The sequence below is a fragment of the Aristolochia californica genome, unplaced genomic scaffold (genome assembly GCF_029961685.1).
Source record: "Aristolochia californica isolate CCGP_79_NKW_82.1479 unplaced genomic scaffold, dmAriCali1.0.hap1 SCAF_16, whole genome shotgun sequence".
Classification (NCBI taxonomy): Eukaryota; Viridiplantae; Streptophyta; class Magnoliopsida; order Piperales; family Aristolochiaceae; genus Aristolochia; species Aristolochia californica.
Window position 1 is genome coordinate 17,728,812 of NW_027181837.1, and position 25,241 is coordinate 17,754,052.

A 25,241-nucleotide genomic window follows, 5' to 3' on the forward strand; every position below is an offset into this window, starting at 1 on the left:
AGGTAGTGGTCTAGGCATTGCTTTGAAGTGGTGAAAAATACTAGAGGAAAACAAAGATTTAATAAAAATCTAGGGGAGACTGTAACGGTGAAACCGTAAAACTTAACAAATAAGGTGGACCAAGTACGACCTCAAGGGAATTCCTTGGGGCAAGCTTGATTATCATAATGGAGCTTCATTGAAATTTATGGAAAGTACGGCCTAGGGGAATTCCGTAAAAGATTGGATTAGAGGTAATATGGATAGTACCTTGATTATCATATTGGAGTTTCATTGAAATTTATTTTCTAAATCCCAATTCTGAGAGGAGAGAATTGATCCAAATTAGTTCACTCATTACATGTGTCATAGTTTTGTATTTTGCCTCTGCACTAGATCTTGCAACAATATTTTACTTCTTGGCTTTCCAAGTTACTGGATTTTCCCCAATTAATCTACAAAGATTTTAACATTGATGTACCCATGGCATTTATATAGAAGTCTTTGACTAGGAGATCTCTTTAAATATCACAAGATCTATTTAAGAGTTTGTGAGTGAGAGCTCTGAGGTTTGTGCATAAATTTTCTAACCACACTTACTATAAAAGAAATATCTGGTCTAGTCACAGTAAAGTATATCAATTTTCCTACTAGCATTTGATATTTACCCACGACAACATCTTATAAAAAACTAACGCATAATTTTGCATTAGAGTCTATGGGAGTGTATACAAGGCGACATCCCATCATTCTTGTTTCTCTAAGGAGATCGGGCACATATTTTCTCTCTGACAAAATGATGTTATATCTTGATTATAATATTTCAATTCAGAGGAAATATTTAAGGAGTCCCAATCATTTGTTTTGAATTCCCTACTTAGATATTTTTTTACCTAAGTGATGCTTGTATTGTTGCTTCCTGTGATAATAGTGTTATCAACATACATAACTAAGAGAATAATCCCCTTGTGAGTATGTTTCATAAAGTGATCCACCATACAACCAATAAAACCAAATTGAAGTAGTGCTTGGCTAAATTTGTTAAACCAGGCTCACGGTGACTTTTTAACCTCATATATGGATTTTTGTAATTTTCATATGAACTCTCCCTCAACTACAAAACCAAGTGGTTGATCCATATAAATCTCCTCTTTGATATCTCCATTCAAAAAAAATATTTTTTACATCAAGTTGATATTAAAATCACTGAAAATTGCCGACTAGAGATAATAAATGCTTATTGAATTTAACTTATGCCAAGTTTGATTCTCATACAAAGATACCATCTTTTCTTCCATTGTTGCTCTCCGGCCTTGATATTTGAGAGTGTCTTGAAAAGTCCCAGGATAAAGGTGTAAAAGAAAGAGAAGCAAGATATGTGTAACAAGTGAAAGATAATTGGTGAGTGGATAAAAAATTATATATCGCTGAGATATAGATGGGTGAGCACAAGACTGCGGTTATTTCCTAAGTGCAATAGGCTTGGTGTCATAACAAGGACCAAAAACAACTGGTGAGGTAGGAGGGGTGTTAAGTTGTGCAGCTTAATCAACGCCTTACATTGAGTCGTTACGCGGATCGATCTTCGTGGTAAGGTTGTCGTGGGAATTGGAAGGGGGACGGAGCCCCTGCTAGGTCCACGATATATTAACTGTAATTTCACTAAGGGTAGTTTTAGAATTTTACTCTTGTATTACAGTTGCCCTAATTTTCTCTTTATATTTGGAGTGCCGCTATTAGGGTTTGATCATACAAAGGATCATCATAAGTTGCGGTTGTGAGAGGTTAGAGAAAAACACTTTTAGGTGTGTGATTTCTCTTATAAACTATTTAATCTTCATAGTGAATTATTGCAGTAGTGGAAAACAGGACGTAGTCTCACCTTGAGGCGAACATATATAAATCTTGTGTGTTTTTTGTGCTGGCTTTTCCTTCTTCTACGATTATTACTTTTGCTCTTGCTAGTTTGGAATTAGGGAGTCTAATTCCTAACAAGGGGAACTTACCTTAGGAGGTTTTATAGAGTCTACATGAGAATGATCAACCAATGAGTCGAGGATGAACTGGATTGTCTATGTTGATGTTGAGGGGATCCTCCAAGGGCACCATAAGCTTGGGAAGCCCTACATAAAGGGGAAAAACCATGTGGAGCACTATTGGAGTAAAATGGTTTTTGCTCAAGAAAGGTTACATATGCAGTGACAAACAACTATTTTCACTAGGGGTGGTAACATATATACCCTTTCTAAGTCTGTGAATACCCTAAAAAGATACATTTAATAGATAGGGGACTGAATTTAGCCAAGTGAGGGATGTATATTGGACAAAGGGCATTGTCGATCAAGGGTGTAATTAAAGAAGATGATGTATGTCCACTTATGTGTTTTTCATTTGAGAGGTTGTAGCCCTAAGGGCATTGTAGTATTGTAAACTTCTTTCCTCAACAATAAATAGAGACTAAAGGCATGAGGTAGATCATTAAGTCTCCATTTTTCTCTATCAAATTTGTCATTAGATTTTTCTCTCAAACCCTCTCTCTTTCTCCATCTCCTTTGCCTTCCCTCTTTCTCCATTTCCTTAGCCGTCCCTCTCTCTCCTTTCTCGTATCTTCCTTCTTCCTCTCCTTTTCTTCTCTTCTTCTTCTTCTTTCTCTCCTATCTCACCCTCTTGGTCGAGGACCTTTTCGTGAGATCTTAAATCCAACATGGTATTAGAGCAATGGGTTTAGAGTCCTGACATTAAGGTGGTGTTTAAGTGAGTTTTATCAAGTTTCATGTGGTTTAGTTGGTGAAGCAAAGGCTCGACAAGCAAATATAAGTTTTTTTCTAACCTTTCATGAGATGTTTTTCATAATGTCTTGATCTTGGAAAAATGTTTGCTAGTTGATTCTTCTCTGGATAAAAAATAAGTGTTCCATCTCATGCAAAATTTCTTATGCTCAATATTCTTTTAATCATGCAAGAGAATGTTGAATGCTTGGTTTAAGCATAGAAGTTTATTTTTCTCTCCTAGAAAAACCTATGTTGGATAAAGATTTTATTGTCCTCTTACTATATATGTGGATTATCATGATCAAAGCATGATTAAATTCATTCAAGATTAGTTTTTGTTGATGTTTGTATGTTTACTCTCTAAAAAGAGCTTTGTGAAGGTTGTTTTTTGATTACCCAAAGGATGATTTTTTTTTTGGAAAAGGTGCTGGTCTTTTGAACGATTTTTTACCTTCATTGGTTGTGTTATCCTTTGGTTTGTCTTACCTAAAAAAATCAAAGAGAAAAGGTAAGATCAAGTTGTGATTTAATCACAAAGTTGGGGCACTTTGTATAGAAGGAGAACTTCCTTGTTCTAGAGTTTATTGCCAAGAGGAAAGTTGGTGAAAAGAAAGTGTTGTGATTTATCTATTTAAAGGCTTCCTATATTATATTGTTCTATGAAATGTCTTTCCTAAATCATTTAATGAAAGGAGGTCAATAATTGTGATCTTGTATTGATAGTCGGAGCAAGTGACATGGAAGGAAAATTTCCTTGTTTATGAAAATCCTCTAAATTCTCCAAGATCCCTTGAGATTTCACTTGCCTTTATAATTCATTCTTAATTCAAAAAGATTTGGAATCAATATTATATGATTATGTGCATGATTAAGGCCTTGGTTTGGTTTGGCTTAGTTTGAATTGTTGATTGACTTGGTTTGGCTTGTGTGGTTTCCTCTCTTCTATTATTGGTTGGTCGATATAGTGCATTGGATATTCATTAGTGATAGGTGAATGATATATAAATATCAGTGGTAAAAGTGACTTCCTTAAGATTCCACTATACCCTTGAGAGGGTTATCAAATTACTTAAGTTGGGCTCAGTCGGTTAAGAGATTCCTTATCACTAGAGATCTCCTAGGAAATTTGACTAAACTAGATCCACCCATAGATGAAGATGATAATTCATATATTAAATGGTTCAAGGATGACATACTTGTCATTAGTTGGCTAATTAATAGCATGGAGGAACATGTGGCAAATTATGTTGTCCACCTTGAGACTCCAAAACGGATATGAGACTCTTGTTCCAAGTTGTACTCTTGACACTGAGAATTTATAGAAATTATATGATGTGTTTTAGAACATGTTTAATAAAAAATAAGGAGAGAACTTGCATGAGTACTTGGCTGGGTTTAAAGGGCTTATTCGGGAGTGAAAAATTGCTCAACCCTATTCCATCGATATATCAGTTCAAGAAAAATAACAGATCACCTTAGCGGCTACTATTTGCTTGTCAAATATGAAGCCATTTTTTGAAGTGGCCAAAACCCAACTCTTAGGCTCCTCCACATTGCCATCATTCAATGACATGAGTGCAATATTACTTCGGATACCAGATCCTTCATCCACCTCTCATACTGAAGTATCATCTACATATTCTACCACCTGTGGGTGCGGTAGAAATTATGGAGGAGGTTGAGCAAAAGGTGGTAGAAATGGGTCTGGTTCTTTAAGGTCAAACAATCGGGTCTGCACTCATTGTGGTGGACTGAACCATATGGTGGATACTTGTTGGATGCTTCATGGCAAACCAGACTGGGTCACTGCTAACCAAGTCTTAGTTAAAAATGAGAAGAATGCAAACCGAACTGAGTCACAAAGAGAACAGAAGACTATCACCGATGATGATTATGAAATTTTATAGAGGATGAAAACTCCAATGGTATCCCTCCATCTTCTCCAACATCTTCAACTATTATTGCTGCCACCACTGCTTCAGGTATGATTTTTTCCACTTCCTCCTCTTCATCCTAGATCATCGACTCAGGGGCCTGTGAGCATCATACAGGTAATAAGAGTCTGTTACATTCCCTATCTCCATGTCTACCAAACAAGTTTGTTATAATAGTCGACGAATCCCAAACCAAATTTTTGGGGAAGGGATCCTCCTTTGTTACACCATCTCTTCCGCATAGTGATGTCCTATTTGTCCCTCAATTTTCCTTAAATTTGTTATCTGTTAGCTAATTAACAAAATGGTTTAATTGGTCCATTACCTTCTCACGTTCTTCTTGTATTTTCTAGGATCTCACAACGAAGCAGGTGATTGGTGGTGGACATGAACAGAGGGACATTTATTATTTAAACTTTCCTCCAATCATTGTGATTGCCACTTCTCAAACAAATGTAAGGTTATGGCACAACTGCTTTGGTCATCCATCAACAACATCCCTTTAACACTTATTTCCATCTTTAAAAACTTTATCAAATTTCAATTTTTAAGCCTGTCAATTGAGCAAACACCAGAGGACAACAAATTCTCCTCGAACTGAACTTAAAGGTATCACTCCATTTTCATTAATTCATTCAGATGTATGGGGACCCTTAAGTGTCTCGAATATATCTAAGTTAAGTATTTTGTCACCTTTATTAATGACTTCACTCGAGTCACATGGCTACTTTTGTTTAAAGAACGGTTTGAATTTTTTTCATATTTAAATCCTTTCATGCTATGTGGTCCACTCAGTTTGGAAAACAAATACAAGTGTTTTGATAAGATAATGCCAAAGAGTACCTATCTAGTGAATTTCAATAATTTTGTTAGGATAATATGACATTATCCATCAAATATTGTGTGCCCACACCCTCAACAAAATGGTGTATCTGAAAGAAAAAATCAACATCTCCTTCAAGTAGCCTGAAAAAATCAACATTTCCTTGAGGTAGCCTGTGGCCTATTCTACTTTATGAAGGTGCCCTCCTTTTACTAGCCTCACGCCATTCTTACAACCTACTTCCTTATTAATATGTTACCTTCTTCAGTCCTTAGCCATAAATCCCCATATTCATTATTATTTCTAGATGAAGACTCCTTCTCCCTTCCTTTGAAGGTCTTTGGTTGCACATGCTTTGTTCATGTCACAACCCCTCCAATGAGTAAGCTTCAGCCTACGTCTCGTAAGTGTATTTTTTTGAATTACTCTCATATCCAAAAAATTTATGTGTGTTATAATCATTTTCTTTGGAAATTAATTGTCTCTAGGGATATCACCTTTTTTTAGGACACATCATAAAAATGGACTAAAATAACTTGACTAAAGTCAAAACCTCCAAGAGTCACCGAAAGGAGCTTAAACTAGTTACATCAAAAGGTACTCAAGTCTAAAGAGTTCTCTCAAAACATGTGACATAGAGAGGCCAAAAGTCTAACTCGCTAGAGAACACAAAATGTCCTCATTTTATAACATGAATGTTACATCTTCTTGCTCTATTTTTCCTTGTTTAAAAACTTTGAGTAATTCAAACTGCCTTATCATATATGGAACATTTTTGTTAGCACAAAAAGATGGCATTATTCTAATAATTATGGGACAAGCAAACTTTGAATTCAACAACATATCACAAATAACCTAGACTGTGAAGAATTGTCACAACAACAAAATATACAACAAAATAGCTCCAATTCTAGAACATACCAGAGGTTCTAATATCAAAACTCTAGTAAACTTCATGTTTGTCAGAAGAAGCACATATGATATCAGAGTAGCAAAAGAAATCCTAGAAAGAAATTCAAGAGAATTTATTAAATAAATACCTATAAATTTCAACATTCTTCAACCCACATACATCACAGACCACCAAAATTAACTTGAAATTGAGAAAAAAATGAGAAATTGAGTGTGCTAGGAAGTAGATTGGATTGAAGAGGGGCTTAGGGCCCTTTGTGAGTCACTGAGGCTTTGATTTGAGAGAGAATCGTGCAATTTGGGAGAAAGTCAAGAAAATTGGGAGAAAAAATAGAGGGATAAGAAAGCGAGTAATTGTGGAGAAGAGGATTAAAAAAACTAAAAGAACCAACCTTTTGTAGTCATTTCAAAGTCTCAGAGTAATCCCTCTTTTGATTTTTTATCTTTGAAGGAAACAACCATTGGTAGCTTGGGACTTCCAATTTGAATCTCGATGCTTCGATTTTTTATCATCTCCCAGTGAAAATGAGGAAGTAGTTAAGGACACGGTTGTTGAAGCTTAAAGCCAAAGTACTTTTTTGAATGAGCAAAGTCAAAATGTTTGGAAGAGTTAGAATATGGAATTTTGGATGCCATAATTTGGATGTGTTGTAAAGAACCCAAGTAAATGGGTAATTAAGTGCAAAGAATTGATTACTCATATCCCTTTCATTTATAAACCGGGTGAAGGGTAATCAGTTAAGTTTACACAAATTTAAAAATGGGTAGAAGTTATTATTCCATATCCCTTTGCAATCAAACAAGTAAAGTGGGTAATCAGTAAATTGCTACCCATAGTTGAAAAACCTTGTTTGGGGTCTATGTTTGATATGCCTAGTGAGTTGTTGAAAATTCCTCTGTGAGTCTAAGCCTGGTGTACCTAATGAACTGCAACAAATCCCTTTGTGGTTCTAAGTTGTTGTGCCTAGTGAGTTGTTGTTGCAAATCTCTGTGCGTTTCTAGACAAGATTGCCTAGTTAGCTGCTGGAAAATCCCTTCATGGGTTTAAGTTGTGTGCCTAGTTTGTTGTTATAAATCTATGTGATGGTGAATTTATGTAAATTAATTGTTATGATTAATTGGCATAAGCTCATGCACAGACAACATTACAATTGGCCATGTAGGCTATTGGTTGTAAGTGCCACTTAGCTATCCAAACATAGAAGTTGAACTCTAGGTGTATAACATTCGGGGAGTAGATTAACAAACCGAGACAAGATTGTGAATCACACTCAAGTTTTTATATTCTTTGTGGGTTTGAATGTTTATGCATGTACATTAAATTGTGAGATTATGTTTGCATATTGAATTATAATTAAGATTGTGAACATAAGATTAAGATTGAAATTCAAAAGGAGTCTAAGTTTAGCAAAAGAATTGAATAAACCTACTCTCCCCTTTCAGTTTTGCTCCTCATGCATGAGACTTACCATTTAGGCATAAAAGGTTTGTGACAAAATGGTTACACTAAGATAACTAAATCTTAGATTGCCCTTTTTTCTTACATGATCTATTCTCTCTTCCAAAAATTTCTGGTTTTGACATTCTCCAACACTATTTTATTAGGCTATAGTCATAAATAGCCCAATAAAATAATTAAGAGTACACTCAATCGATGAATCATACGAAGTACTTCTATAATCACAAGGCTAGTATATAAACTCATTTCATACATGAATCGAGTTTCAATTTAAAAAAAAATATAGTAAAACTAGTAGATTGCATTGTAACTTACAACTTGTCTTGGAGAAAAAACTTGTACATTAGCTGTTGGTTAGGTTTGAACTCATACTCAAAATAGCTTCTTTCAAGTACACTAAGTTTTACCCATCCAATAAAGATTAATATTCCTTTTGTTGATTGTATAAGAAAGAGAATATACCTTTATTCCATTTCTACCCCACAAAAAAAAATGGACCTAGTACTTGTGGGTCTAGGTTTTGGTTTACATTTAAAACTCGTACACTAAACATGAGTAAACCTGATCCAAACTTAAGGTTTTGGCTTTGCTGCAAATGTTGTACAATGTGCGAACAAAGAGGAGGTAACGCTGAAATTTTGTTCGCATGTTGTGGATGTGTGCAACAAATCCAAACCCCAAATCTAATCCATTACCACTTCATTTATTAGAATCATGATGTTGTGACACAAACTCATAAGCGATTTTGGCCACGATGAAATCCTGGTCAGGTTAGCTAAGTTAGGTATGTTTGGAACCCTATGAAAAAGAAAAGAAAAGAAAATGAGAATTTAATTATTATTATTTTAATAAAATAATTAGTAAAAAAGATAATTTAACCATTATTATTCCAAATAATAGTTAATAAAAAAAGAATTTGATCATTATCTATTTTTACTAACTATTTTTTAAATAATAATAGCCAAATTCTCATCGCATATCACGAGTAAGTGGAATTTCGGCCCCATGGAACTATGGGCCACAACCCAGGCATAATTGTGAGTTGTAAATCCGTCTGAAGGGTACTTAAGTCAATTCACCGTACCATGTACAAAGCCCGGTGCATTTTATTACCAATTCCGAGTGATTTCTGATGCCCGACCTCTGACGTCTGACACTCTCGCGTTCGTTCTGTATCCTCCTCCCAAGGGCGAGATTTTAGATCTCTGTTAAGTAGTCTCAATGGCTCAACCTCTTGTAAAGAAGGACGACGATCGAGATGACGAAGGTCGGTGGTTTAACCTCAATCGCACATTTGTCTCTTATTCTGATCTACTGCACCTGATTTCTCCGACGCATGTTTTCTTTTTGATATTTGTGTTTTGAGCCAATATTGCTCCCATCCCCGACGCTCCTTCACTTTGAATTGTAGTCTTATCTTTGGGTTAGGTGTGGTTCAGTTGTTTGGGCTTCAGATCTATATCCAGATCTCGCTTACTTCTCGTACGAAGACGAGGATTTTGTTTGTTTTACTGGATCAGATCCCGAGTTTTATGTGTTCTATGAAGAAATTATATTAGATATTCACTCATGCTTGTATTGCATGTAGGTGCAGTAGGTGTCTAGATCATTGAAGCTTTGTTGGTTTTAGCTTCGATTTAAAGATTTTATTTGTGTTTTGCTTTGCTTAGAGGGTTTTGCTATTCTGTTCCAATTGACTTGCAGTGGAGTACTCTCCATTTATGGGAATTGAGAAGGGCGCTGTCCTTCAAGAAGCTAGAGTTTTCAATGACGCCCAGCTTGATGCCAGGAGATGTTCTCAGGTTCTGATTTATCACTTCATTTGCTTGACTATAACAGGTGTTGGATTTGTATTGAATGTATTACTTTGGATTTGCAGGTCATCACTAAACTTCTTTATCTCCTCAATCAAGGGGAAACATTTACGAAGGTGAAGTTTTTGCTGTACATTTCCTTTCTCACTTCATTCTGTTCCTTTTTAATTTCACTTTAAAGTGGTTGACTTGAATTCCTGGTGTCAAATTTTCAGGAAGAAGCCACACAAGTGTTCTTTGCAGTCACGAAGCTTTTTCAGTCTAAGGATGCTGGTCTGAGGAGAATGGTTTATTTGATGATCAAGGCGCTTTCTGCCTCTAATGATGAGGTTATACAAATAAAAGCCTTCCCCAATTTTTCATCAAAATGTCATACATAAGTGGGTATCTATAATTGGAGGCTACATCTTTAATCAGTTACTTGACATTAATTTGGACCTCGTTGGTGAAGGTTATCATGGTGACAAGCTCCTTAATGAAAGACATGAATAGCAAGATTGATATGTATAGGGCCAATGCCATACGATGCCTCTGTAGAATTACTGATGCTACTCTTCTCACTCAAATTGAGAGATACTTAAAGCAAGCAGTTGTTGATAAGAACCCTGTGGTTGCTAGTGCTGCTCTTGTTAGTGGTATCCACCTACTTCAGGTACCATTAGATCCTTATTGTTATATGAGATGTAGTCAGCATTAGATTTCCTTTTGCTCATTTTCTTTTTCAAACAGACAAATCCAGATATTGTAAGAAGGTGGATCGGTGAGGTACAAGAAGCTGTTCAGTCGAGAGCTGCTCTTGTCCAGTTTCATGCTCTGGCTCTTTGCCACCAGGTACTCTTGACTCAGTTTCCTTCTTTCATCAGCCATTCAGAGCCCCTACAAGCTCTTTGTTTTGCAATGCTATCTCTACTTCTGCTTTTCAAAGTTTCTCTAGATGAATTTGTTTTGTCAGATACAATTGTTAGTAACATCTTAAGTGCCATGCCACTTGGGTGCTTCTGCATTCTGTTTGGAAAAGTCATGTCTGTTATGACTTTCTCCTCTTTGTGCAGTTGGCATCACTAAAGTGTTTCCAAGTCTCCAAACCTTAAGTCAAACTTACCTTATTTTTATAATAATTATGGACCTGACCTCCAACTATCAGAACCACATTCCATTATTTTTCCATGGAGATTATTGCACAGCCTCTACCTTAGAGTTCAATCAATTGGCTGGAATATGTTGTCCTTGACTATCGTATGCTTTTGAGTTTCATTGAAACTGAATAGAGTGCATCTGCATGTGAAAAAAGGTGGACACTTTTTATTTTTTCCTACTTGTCTACTATGGTATTAATTTTAACAAGTTTTAGTATTGCTGAATAATTTGAATCTTGATGTGTCCTGCTACCTAGTGATTGTAAGTTTCTAGGCTAGTTCACTGTTTAATAAAAAACTTTAGTATGTTTTTCTTATATTTTGTATGTATTTACAAAACCTATACCTACATATGTCTATCATTTGTGTTGAGTTTGTGTTAAATTTGTGAGCTATATCACCATGTACTATGAGATTGTAAATCTCTCATCCCAATTTTAGGCTCCTTAAAAGGCTTTGGGCCCTTTTCTATAAGAAAATTTTCTATCCGTTGAAAAAAAAAATCAAATCCTTTTGCTATTTAATCAAATATAACGAAAACGTATGCATGTCCACTATGTGAAGATTCCTTGGGAAGCTCAAGCTTAATCAAATATGTATAATATATTAATTTGCAGATAAAGCAAAATGATCGGTTGGCCATCAGCAAGCTTGTTACTGGCTTGACCAGAGGAAATGTTCGATCACCTTTAGCCCAGTGCCTTCTGATTCGTTATACCAGTCAGGTATCTATTTTCTGCTTTCTTTATGATAGAGTTCCAGTTTTATCTTGTGCATGGGGTTTGTCACTTCATGAAACAAATGCCCATCCATTTAGGTAATACGTGAGACGAGCCTTAACACACAAACGGGAGATCGCCCTTTCTATGACTACCTTGAGGGTTGTTTGCGCCACAAAGCAGAGATGGTGATATTTGAAGCTGCAAGGGCAATAACAGAGCTCAGTGGTGTGACTAGCCGAGAACTTACTCCTGCTATTACTGTTCTGCAATTGTTCTTGAGTTCATCAAAGCCAGTCCTACGTTTTGCTGCTGTTCGTACTCTAAATAAGGTCTGATTATGTTATTCTCTTCTATCAATTAGAATTTTATTGTTACAATTAGGAATGGTACTTACTCAAAGTAAGTAGTGCTGATGAGCATCTTTTTAATTCATCTTTATTTATTCTCTGCTTTCTTTTATATTTTATTTTAACTTGGCCTCTGTTACCTGTTTGTGATTTTTTTTTTTTTTTACATTCAATGTTATCTGCAGGTGGCCATGACACATCCACTTGCTGTTACAAATTGCAATATTGATATGGAGAGCTTAATTTCAGATCAAAACAGAAGCATTGCTACTCTTGCTATCACCACACTTCTTAAGACTGGCAATGAGTCAAGTGTTGATCGTCTGATGAAACAGATAACCACTTTCATGTCTGACATTGCAGATGAGTTTAAGATTGTAGTTGTCGAAGCCATTCGATCTTTGTGTCTTAAATTTCCACTTAAGTACCGTGCACTGTAAGTATGCCCTTTTAATTTTACTTTAGACTAAACTCTGGTCTGTACCATGTTTTATTTTTGTTGAAATTTGTTGCATTCCTTGTCATATGGTTGCCAGGATGAATTTCTTAAGTAACATTCTTAGAGAAGAAGGAGGATTTGAGTATAAGAAAGCAATTGTTGATTCAATTGTCATCCTTATTAGAGATATACCGGATGCAAAAGAAAGTGGGTTGCTACATCTTTGTGAGTTCATTGAAGATTGTGAATTTACATATCTTTCTACTCAGGTTAGCTATCCATGATTCCAGCTCCTTTAGTTCCAGTAATTTACTCGATCTGATTTTCACTCTTTCTTTTATTTCTTCTAGTATGCATACAGTTGGTCCATTTAAACATTAGGTTATTTTTCCAAGGTGTTTCACAATTTACTGTTGTGAATGTTGTTTTCAAACTTAACATGGTTAGTTCTTCTTCTTCTTGAATCGTCTGATGATAACGTAGTGATCTTATGAGTGAGCCCTTCATTTGGAGAGAAATTCATCCATTTGGAGTAATCTCACTAAATGCAGAGGATGTTTTCTTAGTGGTCCTAAGCTTGAGTGGTAACCCTGGGCTGGGGGAAGGGTTGGACTTGTTAGGGAGGCTGATAGTGGTACTCACCTTGTCTACTCTGCCCCCATACAGTCATTGTGACTAAAGATGTGGAATTTAGGGTCCTACTTGATGGGTTAAGAGTATAGTCTGACTTGTTTTTCAGATCCTCTCCTCGTGGAAGGAGACTTCTCCATGGTTACCAATTGAGTCACTGGGATGTCTTCGCTTCAGGATTGTTTTTTCACTCTTTGATGAGATTGAAGATGTCATTGATGGTCTTTGCAATTGACCACAAGTGCACACTTCGATCTGTGCGTTGTATTTCTGATTTTCTTGGTACAACTGGTGCCTCCTGGCAACATCTTGTTTTAGGAAGCACACTTCCTATAGAGTAGTGATTTTAGCTCTTTATTAGTCTGCTGTTTGGCATTACTTCTAATGCCGGTAGTGGGTTGTAATCTCTCCCAATTATTTATATCAAGTCTGTTTGTTCTTCTAAAGAAAATTTTGATACATGTTGGGTCACATATCCAATTGCAAGTAATATGAGTAACTGTGAGGAAAAGAGATTAAAAAAAGCATTTGTATCTTCTTATTTCTAATAAAGTTGAGAATGTTGTTCCAAAAACGAAAAAAGAAGTAAAATAACAAAGATAAAGGTGAGAATGATCTCATTATGAAAGGTTCCAAGGAAGGATGACATACAACAACAAGTTATTAACCAAAGGAGGAATGTTTGCCACAACAAATTGTTGTTGCAAAGCACCACTTATAGCCAAGAAATTAGTCAAGCTATGCACTTTCAGAGTGTGCCCAAATTCCAGCTAATGATGATGACCAGGTCCCCTCCATCCAAAGGGAGAGAAGTGAGGTGATCATATGTCTGAAACTGTTGGAGGAGGGCCCTTGGTTTTGCTTTTGAGAAGACTGACCCGACAATGGGAACTACGGTGACTACGGAGATCAATACAGGCGACAAACTTTTGACACCTGACGACGGCTCTCCTGCCGACTTTCGACACGATGATCTGGGTGCTATCGTGGAACTCTGACACCTTGACTCAGACAGCTGCAAACAGGAACACACACTGGTGACGAGACGAGATACAACTCTGACTAACGCCCCAAGGATGGAAGAAGATGATGGCGACATCGACAACTAGACTATGGTATCCAAGCAACGAAGGACTTCATCCAAGCTGTTATGCATTCATTTTGTTTATGGAAACACCACCACCACTTTGGAGATTCTCAACCGTGCTTCTGGAATTGTTATTCGAATCAGTCTCCAACGGCTCGAAATGCTCCTTCATCTCCATTCCAATCGTGGCGACCACTGCTTTTAGCAAGCAACATGAACGGACAACCGCAAACCCCGCTACCTCGGGCAAGACCCTCGAACTGTGGACTGGATGTTTCGCTTTCTACATCTCATTGACTACCTTCCGTGGCAATCATGAATGCAAGATTGTTCAACACCACAACGATCTCATCATAGCGGGCATTTACATCTCGGAGCTAACCAACACTCAGTTTGGATGGAAGACCTTCCATAAATGTCTGAAAGGCCTCTCACCAACATCGCCTTTGCCTAAACCGAATCAATCACCAGAGAACCCAGCAACCCACTTTCCACCGCTCCCACCTCCCCTTACACATCCACATAATCCCACCTTACCTCCCTCTTCACCCATACTGCCAGCACTACCTCTCCGCGAGCAAACATCTCCTTTTGCTCCCCCACCACAAATGACCACCACTGGACCTGGATCAATACAGTCAAATACCACAATTTTCTTCCCTCCCCTCCCCTCACCTCCTCCTTGATGGTTTTGCGGCTCTTTGTAGATCCACCTTGGTTTCTACAACTTCATGCGTTAGCAAACAAACCATTACCAACTAGTTCACCTCCCAACTCCATCTAAACTACATACCACGCATCTCCTTTCTCGGCTCCTCTAAATGGCTGGTACACCTTTGCACAAACATTGACAAATCCTCAGCTCTCTGACTCCCTCCATGTCCCAACACGGGCATCATTTATATTGGTGAATGGCTCTCCTTGGCCCCATCGAGCTCTTTTGGACAATGGATCTCTATTTGGGGGCTTCCTGCCGAACAGTGGCAATGCAACGTCTTCATCAGCATCACCGTTGTCTTTGGCAACTTCATCTCCCTGGATCGAGATACGAAACATTGGCATGGAATGGACGCGGCAAGGTTACTCATCAAACCCATCGACTTTGGTGGGGGCAACATTTCTTGTGCATTGATGTCAACAATGCTAGATTCTGGATCAAAATTGCTTTCGATGACATGGCTGACTTTTGGCAAACCAGAAAACCCTGCCCCCCCCATCTTCGACGACTAGACCTATCGTTCTTCAAGGTCGAACGTCAATTAACCGATTCCCCTTGCCAACTTGGATGCTGCTTCGAAGACCAAACCTTGCCCCTAGTCCCCATCACACCTGGAACACCGACCAAATTCAAATTCCCCCCTTCTGCAACAACTACCCGTCTTTTTTTGCAACTTCGACAATACTATCACCACCCCTTTTGCTGAGACAAACCTGAGCACCCCCTGCCACCTTTATCCCATCTGTAATCCAGACACTTGTCAAGAATCTTGCCCACCCTCATCTCAAGAAAATGACACTTCAATCCTTGGTCCACATCCTACCAACTTCCAATCCAATTGCAAACCGCCAACCTTTCATGTCTCCCCAACATGTGCTCAAATATGGAATCCATCCCAAATATAGGGCCACCCCTCATTGAAGCCTCTCTTGCCACCTGGCACCCACCCAATGCCGACATCCCCCTTATATCTTCAATGACGAAACCACTCCAATGACCTTTCTTCCTATTATGGAGCCCCCCCCCCCCCCCCCCCCCTCCCCCGCCAAATTGCCAAACTACAAGTATCCCTCAAATATCCCTCAAATTTTGAATTAGGCACCGAAATCAACAACCAACCTCTTCAACGCCAACAAAACTTATCCCCCACCACTCATTGCTACATACCAGCAAAAAAAGTGAGCCCAACCAAGGCTGATCTTTTAGGGTGAACCAAGCACTCAAAATCGCTATCCTAGAAATCGTAACATAGGGGGTTTTATCTTTCTTGAACCATGAGAGCGTTCCCACCATTCTGTAGAAGAGCTCCAATTCGAGAAACACAGGTTCAATGCTGAAACATGGGATCAAATGATGGAATTGACTAAACTGATGGGAGTAGTTTACTCTGGCCCTCTCCCTGGCGATCAGAGCTCCTCTGAAGTTCAAAAACAGCATGGTAAATGATTGTTGTGTCTTGGAATACACATGGAATTGGCATTGCCAGACGAGCATCCGTTTGAATTCTTCTCTCCTCCTCCATGGCTAATATTGCCATTCTTCAAGAGACAAAGTCTCCTTCCTTTTCAATCTTCATAGTTTGGGATCCCTGGCGTTCTCGTGACTTCAGTTGGCTGAAAATTGACATTGTAGGCCCGCTCTGGTGACATTCTCCTTGTCTGGGATATCAACGTTGTTAAAGTTCTTGACAATATCCTTGGCTCCTTCTCTATAGGCATAAAAATTAGAGACAAAAATATTGGCGGCATCTAGTGCCTCATTGGAGTTTATGGGCGAACAAGTATCTTGACAAACAACACTTCTGGGAGGATCTTCTCACCGTTTGTCATGATTGGCCATTGGCCATTCCCCCTCCTCCTCACTGGTGATTTCAATGCCTCCACTTCTGCAATGAAAAAGCTCCGCCGGCCAATCACATATCATCCTCCATTCGTCAATTTGCTGACTTCATTGGATGCCGTTAGTTAGAGGAAATCATACTCTCTGGCAAAACATTTACTTGGTCCAATGACCGTCGGCCGCCCATCCTCTACAAATTGGATCGCTTCTTCGCCAATAGTGACTGGCTTCGTGTCTACGAAAATGCTACTAGCAAAGTTCTTGGTCATACAACTTCGAACCACTGGCCCATTCTCTTGGACACTCACTTCGGGCAATGGGACCTCCCCCTTTTCGATTTGATAATGACTGACTCAAGGACAGCAGTTTCGCTTCGACTCTCTCAGATGGATGGAATAGGTTCAATGTCAGCAGGCTGTGAGGCTGGTCCCTCCCTCAAAAGCTCAAATTGCTACAGAAACACCTTCAATCCTGGTCGTTCTACCTTGTTGGCTGAAAGAAACCCCCTCCTCAACCAGCTTGCTAACTTGGAAGTGGATGAAGAGCATAGGTGTTTGTCTTTCTCCCAACGAGTTACTTTAGTGCTTTTTATTCAAAATCAGCTTCAAACTTTGCCCATAATGAGCTTGTTCATTGGAAGCAACGTGCTCGTTTTAAATGGCTTTCGGAGGGTGACGACAATACTAATTTTTTTCACCGTAGCCTCGCTAGGTGTAGGGCCAACCGAATTACATCGCTATGCATTGATGCGAAATAACATGGGATCGACCCTTCGTTACTAATATTTTGGTGAGTTTCTTGTCAAACTTGTACATCGAGAATTGCCTATCTCGGCCTTCCGTGCAGGACTTTAGGCTATCCAAAATTACATCCGTTGTTGCTAAACTGATTGAGCTCCCTTTCTCCACTCAAGAGATCGAGAATGCTACACAATCGTGCCCTTGGCCCCAATGGCAAGTTCTATAGGCAATACTGGCCCATCATCCAAGATGATGTTATTGCCATGGTCCATGATTTTTGTCATCATGGCATAACATACAAAAGCAATGGAGTATTAGCCCTCACTCCTTAAAAGATCAATGTTGAACAACCATCTGATTTTCGCCCGATCAGCCTCACCATCAGCACTTACAAAATCATTGCTCACCTTCTTACCCATCGGCTCAAGACGGTGCTATCTCTTATCATATATCACGGTCAATGTGCTTTCATCAAGGGACGTAACATCCTGGATTCTGCTATGGCAAGTCATGATCTCCTTCATTTTTTCAAGACATTGAGGCTCCCGTTTTGCCCTCAAATTGGACTTTGAGAAGACCTTTGATAGGGTGAATTGACATCTCCTTGATGATCTCCTTAATAGAATGGGCGCTCTTGAATTAACAGTTGCATTTCCTTCACCACCTGCTGCATTCTCATCAGTGGCACTACTTGTGGTTTCTTCAAAGGATCCTACGACATTCGCCAAGGCAATCCTCTATCCGCTTTGCTCTTCAACATCATCTTTGAATACTTCTCATCCATGGTCTACTCAGCGAAGGCTATGGGCTGGATCCACCCCATTGCAAATCAAGCTGAATTTGACATTCCAATCCTCCAGTCTGGGGATGACACTATTTGTTTTAGAGTTGGCACAATGGATCAAATCAGGAAATTCCTGGCCCACCTTGGCCTGTTTGAACTCTCTTCGGGACAACAAATAAACTGGTGAAAGACTTCCCTTATTGGGTATCACATTGATTCGAGCACCCTTCAGTACATGGTAGATTACGTGGAATGCTCCCTGGCCTCTCCTCCTTCCACTTATGTCAGCTTCTCGATGTTTGACAATAGACCCAACAAGGATCTTTGGTCCCCTTTGATTGAAAGATTGAATGATGTCTAACCACCTGGCGAGGCAAACTGTTCTCCTCGGCTAGCAAACTCACTCTTCTCAATTCTTGCCCCGCAGGCCTCTTAACTACTACATCTCGTTCTTGACATGTCCGGCCACCATTTGCAATCGCATTGATTGTATTAAGAAGCGGTTTCTATGGCGGGGATCTAATGAGGCCTTCCAATATCACCTTGCGCCAAGATGCCTGGAACAAGCATTCATGGAACTTTCATTTTAGACACGGCTTGAATGATGATGAGACCAGTGTGCTCTGCACCCTCTTAGCTGCTCATAATTCTATTGTGATCCGGCCCCACGTACCAGATAAGATTCTATGGTTGCCTACTGCTAGTGGTCTCTTCTCGGTCTCGTTTGCCTACTCTCACATCAGAGGATGGACTCACAACTCATTGGAGCATGTTGCTACTGTTGCTTGGCGACTCTCAGTTCCTCACAAAATCAGGTTCTTTATCTGGACTGCCATCAGGGGAAAGATTTTAATTGCTGATAATCTCCACCGGGGAAGCCATGCTAGTCCGATCATCATCTGTCCTCTCTGCAACACTTGCCACGAGTCTGTTAGCCATGTGCTCCTCCATTGCAGCTACATTTGGAGGGTCTGGATGGCCATGTTCCAGCAGGTTGGCCTTCAAATCGGCCTCCAACACGACCTCATTGGAACCATCTGCCTTGTCATGGGAACCTCCTTTCCAAAAATTGATAAATTGCTGCTCTCTGCTTGCCTCGTCCACATCCCTTGGTGCATTTGGCTGGAATGGAACAATCAACGTTTAACCTCAAGTTCAGCAGTGTTGAAGATATTGACAAGTCCTTCCCTAAGGATGCAACCACTATTGGCAGATCCATGCTTATCAAGGAATTGTCATCAAAGTAGAGGTTGAGCCAACCTTTTGGGCAAGGAGACAACTCATTAGGTTGGTAATGCTGTGTGTAGCAGAGTTAATAACGTCTTCCATTCCGTCTTACTATAGCATCGGGGAGGTGATACTGTTAGGAAATTTGCTGGTCCAGAATAAGATGTTACGTATGGTTGCGTTAAAAAGTCCAATAGGTAGCGTCAAATGTTTTCTTATTTCCATCTCTTCAAATGCTCCCAGCAGCTACAATGACCTCATTTTGTGGGATGGCTGAAACAAAATTTTGACGGTAGTTAATGGGGCAACATGCTTCTGGCTGGAGGGGTGGCATGCTCCGAGACTCTTTGTTTATTCGACCCACTTTGGTTAAGGTGAGGCAACTGTGGCGGAGTTGAGAGCCCTCCTCCATGACCTTCAACTCTACATGAGAAGATTCTCTGCTCCTCTAGTTGTGGAAGAGAGATTTAGCTGTTGTCATTATCTGCATTGGTGGAAGGACATGACCCCCTGGGCCCTGGCCGTTTCTTAGTGTATTTCAATCTGGTTGATTACCTACATAAAAACCTGAATGTATCCTGGCAGCACACACCTAGGATTGAAAGCCACATTGCTGATACTTTTAGGGAAGGGTTCCCTGATTACACCTTTTTGTAAGAATCTCACTTCCCTTTGATCCCCTTTTTAGTGTTTTTTGCCTGTCATTTATGTATTTTTGCTCCCTCTGGAATTCTCTTTATGGAACCCTCTTCTCATTGTTATTAAAATAAAATAAAATAATAAAAAAAAAAACTACAACAATAGCAACAGTCAAGAGCCAAAATTTTTACCTATTTTGTTCCAGTGGATCTTGCTCGATAAAAGCCAGAAAGGATGAGGGCAAATATAATCAAAATCTGGATTTGTAGAAAAAACTTGGCTGCTAAAAAGAGCTATCTAGGAGCAGGTGATCAATTTTACTCCAGGGAGTCGCAGCAAAGTGTGCAAATTTGGTTTTCAACTGGGTTTCATCTCCTTAAGAACTGGTCCGTGGCATGGAATTCTCTCTTTTTCAGTGCACCAGTTAGAGTAACCTTTGGGGTCAGAGGAGACCCCCCTAGAAACTGCTGAGGTTGGTCTAAGAAAGAGGGGGGGGGGGGGGGGGGGGGGGGTGTGTGGGTGGGTTTCAAATCCACAAAGAGAAACATATTGTGAGGTGGCAAAGTATGACCCAAAGGGGATTTGCTACCTGACCATTATGGTTTCTTGTCTCCCACCTCCTAGTAATATATGTTATTTCAAAGAGTCCCAACATTGCGAGCTTCAACATCCATTCTCCGGAGGGTCACTTTCCTTCCCCCTCTTGTTCCTTGCTTCTTCTTTTAAGAAAAGCATTGCCATTCAAAAAAACATCCTTCAGAATAATGCCCCTAGATCCGGATGCAGTTTCCTGTCAGTACAACCATGAGGCTTAGTAATTAATAGACATGAAATATTGGCAAATAAATTATTTGAGCATGACAACGAATTGTCATTAGTGTATTTTTCTGTTTTCTCTGTCCCAGATACATGTCTTATGTATGGTGGGTAGTTTTTCCTTTTCATATTTTTCTGCAATATCTCATGTAGTTTTATGACTATCGTATTCCTGTCTCATCCTTGTGAGGTTTTTTTATTGAAGAATTATCCACTTGTTAGGGGTTAGCTTCCCTTTTTTTTCTCCTTTTTTTATTAATAAAATCATCCTTCTTAAAAAAAAAAGAATTATCCACTTGAATTTCAATTCTCTGAAGATGAGATCTTGGTTGTTTTTTTACATTCACTTGATAGGATACTTAAATCTCTCTTTCTCTTTCTCTCTCTTTCTGTATGTGTAGTAAATTAACTAACATGATGTACTATTTACATGTCAGATCCTGCATTTTCTGGGAAATGAAGGGCCAAAGACTTCTGACCCTAGTAAATATATACGTTACATCTATAATCGAGTAATTCTTGAGAATGCAACTGTTCGAGCTAGTGCAGTAAGTACATTGGCAAAGTTTGGTGCACTGGTGGACTCTCTGAAGGTATTCCAATGCCTAAAACTTTTCTCCGCTTGGATACCTTGGCAAACTTCTGAGTGTGTTTTTGCTCATCTTTGCTGCAGCCTCGTATTTTTGTTCTGTTAAAACGCTGCATTTGTGACAATGATGATGAGGTGAGTTCATACTATTGCCAATCTAACTTCTGCTGTATCGTGAGAAATTTACTTAAGACAGCCGTTAAATTCGCAATGCTGTATGTTGAAAGTGTGAATTGTTATTATTTTTTCTTAATGTGTATGATTGACTTTTTTTTCTGTAGTATTATTTTGCACTCCTCAATAATATTTATATTCTCATGTTGATAATTCTGGTGTTCTCTTCATATACAAATGCTCCTTTGCTGGCTTCTAGTTACAATTAAACCTTGTTTTGGTGTATTTGTCTTCTCGTTGTTTCTTCCACCGATGTGAATTTCTATCTGCTGATTTTTGTTAATAGGTTCGCGATCGTGCGACACTCTATTTGGATATGCTTGGTGGTGATGGTTCAAATGGTGAAACAGGCAAAGATGTAAAAGAGTTCCTATTTGGCTCATTGGATGTTCCTCTAGGGAATCTAGAAACAAGTCTGAAGGAATATGTAAGTATTGTTATTTGTGTGATCCATTGCAAACTCTACTGGTTCTGCCTGTCTTTAACCGCAAACTTAATTTTTTTTTAATTTGGCTCAGGATCCCTCTGAAGAACCATTTAATATTGCTTCTGTACCGAAGGAGATCAAGACTCAAACTATGACAGAGAAGAAAGCCCCGGCTAAAAAGTCAACAACTGGTTTGGGTGCTCCTCCAAGTGCTCCCACGTCAGCATTTGATGCATATGAACGATTACTTTCATCAATTCCCGAATTTTCAAGCTTTGGCAAACTGTTCAAGGTTCTCTTTCTCAGTCCTCTTCTTCAAAGATCTTAATGATTCTATTCTCCGTTCTCATTGTTGTCATCTGTCTATTGTCTTTTATGTCTTTCAGTCTTCAGCACCAGTGGAATTGACAGAACCTGAAACAGAGTATGCAGTTAATGTTGTTAAGCACATTTATGATGGGCATGTGGTGTTCCAGTACAATTGCACCAACACAATTCCAGACAGTCTACTGGAAAATGTAAACTGATTTATTTTCAGAAGCAAACTCCTCTTTTTGTGTTGGTACTATTTGCCTCACAATTTTCTTCACTTTCTCAACTTCCCTTCCAGATCGTTGTATATGTGGACACTTCTGAGGCAGAGGGATTTTCAGAAGTTGTATCAAAGCCCTTGAATGCTCTGCCTTATGATTCCCCAGGACAGACTTTTGTGGCTTTTGAAAAGCCTGAAGGCTTGGCAAGGGGAAAATTCTCAAACATTTTAAGATTTATTTCCAAAGAGGTACGAATACTATAGGTGTTTGAGTAATGCCCGGTTCTGGTTCTGAATATATTTGCATCTCTTTTAAGATATTCTCCTGATAGTTAAGACTTCTATTACTGACAGTACGTAGTGGACATGATATTATCTGTTGGACTTCCTGTTCTCATGCACGTTTAAAACAATTCTTCTTAAATATGCATTTGACTTTTGAAGGATATGTGGTCACTGAAACCTTAAGTGAGACAGAAAAACCTCTCAAGTATTCATTTGCTTTGTCCATTTCATAGTGCAGTCTATGGCATCTAGGGATATCAGCTTTACTGGTTGAAATGAAATGGATTTGTGATATTCGTTCATTTTGCACTACTTGTCCATGGAACTGTTAACTAAAATTTCTTGGAGCATATTTGGTTAAGAGTTTTTATTTTGTTTAAATTGGGTGAATTGTTCTATCTTTAATACTTTGGGGAAATGGGTGCCTAGGAAGTAGGTTTTTCAAACTGACTTTTAGCTAAGAAATTCCTCTTTCAGTCCCCCTTGTTCAATTACTGTACCAGGAATTGTAAAGGTCAAAGAATACTTTTGCTCTTATCTATGCAAGTCAATGTTCAGGTTGATCGATCGACTGCTGAGGCTGACGAAGAGGGTGTAGAAGATGAGTACCAGTTGGAGGACCTTGAAGTTGTTGCAGCAGATTATATGTTGAGGGTTGGAGTCTCCAATTTCAAGAATGCTTGGGAAAGCTTGGATCCAGATTGTGAGCTAACTTCAGAATATGACCTGCCCAAAGACAGCTTGGGAGAGGCTGTTAGTGCTGTCGTGAACATTCTAGGCATGCAACCTTGTGAGGTTAGTTTTTGTTCAAAAGATCCCGTCTAATTTCTCTTGTAAAATGCTCATAGAAATTCTTGCCAGGGACAATAGGAAAATTCAAGGTTTCCTCTTTTTAATACCTGCTTTGTTTGGTTTCTCGTAAAAACTGGTGTTTTCAAGCATTATAGCTCTTTAAAGTCATTGAAGTTTTTTCTGCTGGTTGTCAACTGTCATAGGAAATAACCATTTGGAATATCCTTGTTTTCTTACTTTCCTAAAAATGTGCTTTTGTATCATGCTCTAACCATTACGTTTTCTGCATCTCGTGCCAATCATCAAAACTGCCACATTTCGTTTCAGTTGATCTTTGCTTACTTGCATAGCCAGGCGTAGTAGACTGAAAAAGTCGATTGGTGTTTCTTTCGTGTTTTTCTTGGCAGGGCACGGAGACTATTCCAAGCAATGCAAGGTCCCACACATGCCTATTATCTGGCGTGTTCATAGGGAATGTGAAGGCTTTAGTAAGATTATCATTTGGAGTCAACGGACCTAAGGATATTGCCATGAGGCTTGTTGTTAGATCTGAAGATGAGTCCGTGAGTAAGGCCATCCAAGACATCCTGGAAGACAGTTGATGTGGAGGTTTGACTACTTTTCTCCGGCCAATTTTTTTTCAATATCGATTTCAAAATGCAGTTGTTTTCTTGTCCGTTTTCGCCCCTTTTTTTTTTTTTTTTTTTGTATGAATCCATAAATCCATATTTAGTTTGATAAACAGTTCAGATGTAAGAAGCAAGCACTAATTTAAGCTGGAAATATTGTTTCGGAGGTGGTTCATGATGCAGGACAGATTGTATGGTTCTATAAAATTGTATAATATAAAAAATCAAATGCAAATTTAGATAATTCTCAGACAGTTGAAAATCTGAATTCTTGATGTTACAATCTGGTTAATCGTGAGGGCGCTGCAATTCAATTTGATCGATCATGGAGAGACAGGAGAACTGATCCAGATCCATTCTGGCTATGGATATGTTGTTTTTCGTTTGAAGTGGACGCTGCAAACTAATGAAGATGAAATAGGAAGAATAAGAATATCCAATGAAATAAGGTTTCCTATTATAATTTTTCATTTTCCTCATTCATTTTATTTGGAATGTTTTGATTTATTTAGGTAAATAAATAAGAGGAGGTTTATAATGATAGACACTAGGGTTATAAAAAACCTGATTGACCTGGGCGGTTTGAATCAGATCTTGTCTGTTTTGTCTTAGCCGGATCATGGACGTAAGGGAAGGGCCTATTAAACATAAAAGTCGTATTAAAAATTAATATTTATAAAATGGTAAATGTACAATTGTAATTAAGATTGATATTCTTAAATATTATAATTTTATCACATTCCTTCTTTGTTCGTTTATTTTCTTTTAAAAAACTATTAAACAAATCATTACTTAATATTGTCTTGACGATCTTTTGGATTCGGATACCAATTTCAATCCAAAACCGGTCGGATATATATCGGATATCCGATTAAAATTTCCGGATGTGGATTCGGATCTTGCCTATAATCCGAAATTAGGATTCCGATTAGGTTCGGATCCGGATTTGTTTGAACAGCCCCCGGCCCCTGGCCCCCTCCCCTGTTTTAAGCAAAGC

The 25,241-nt window shown here is 38.7% G+C and overlaps 1 protein-coding gene across 1 annotated transcript; it reads left to right on the forward strand.

Annotated features, from left to right (window-relative positions):
* The first annotated feature begins 9,013 nt into the window (after nt 1–9,013).
* LOC137952944 (coatomer subunit gamma-2-like) lies at nt 9,014–24,398 on the forward strand. The gene is made up of 18 exons (XM_068800074.1): nt 9,014–9,145; nt 9,583–9,680; nt 9,758–9,808; nt 9,908–10,021; nt 10,144–10,344; nt 10,422–10,523; nt 11,446–11,553; nt 11,646–11,879; nt 12,083–12,333; nt 12,434–12,605; nt 21,254–21,409; nt 21,490–21,540; nt 21,866–22,006; nt 22,098–22,298; nt 22,393–22,524; nt 22,617–22,787; nt 23,382–23,618; nt 24,023–24,398. The coding sequence occupies exons 1-18, from the start codon at nt 9,100–9,102 to the stop codon at nt 24,215–24,217; spliced, it is 2,661 nt and encodes an 886-aa protein (XP_068656175.1). The 5' UTR covers nt 9,014–9,099; the 3' UTR covers nt 24,218–24,398.
* Nucleotides 24,399–25,241: the final 843 nt, after the last annotated feature.

What these genes read in the sequence shown, in the direction of transcription:
- LOC137952944 (XM_068800074.1), top strand. Translation starts at nt 9,100, where the DNA reads ATGGCTCAACCTCTTGTAAAGAAGGACGACGATCGAGATGACGAAG. An exon ending in TTACATATCTTTCTACTCAG is followed by an intron (nt 12,606 to 21,253) that starts GTTAGCTATCCA and finishes TTTACATGTCAG; the next exon opens with ATCCTGCATTTTCTGGGAAA. An exon ending in TAAGATTTATTTCCAAAGAG is followed by an intron (nt 22,788 to 23,381) that starts GTACGAATACTA and finishes GTCAATGTTCAG; the next exon opens with GTTGATCGATCGACTGCTGA.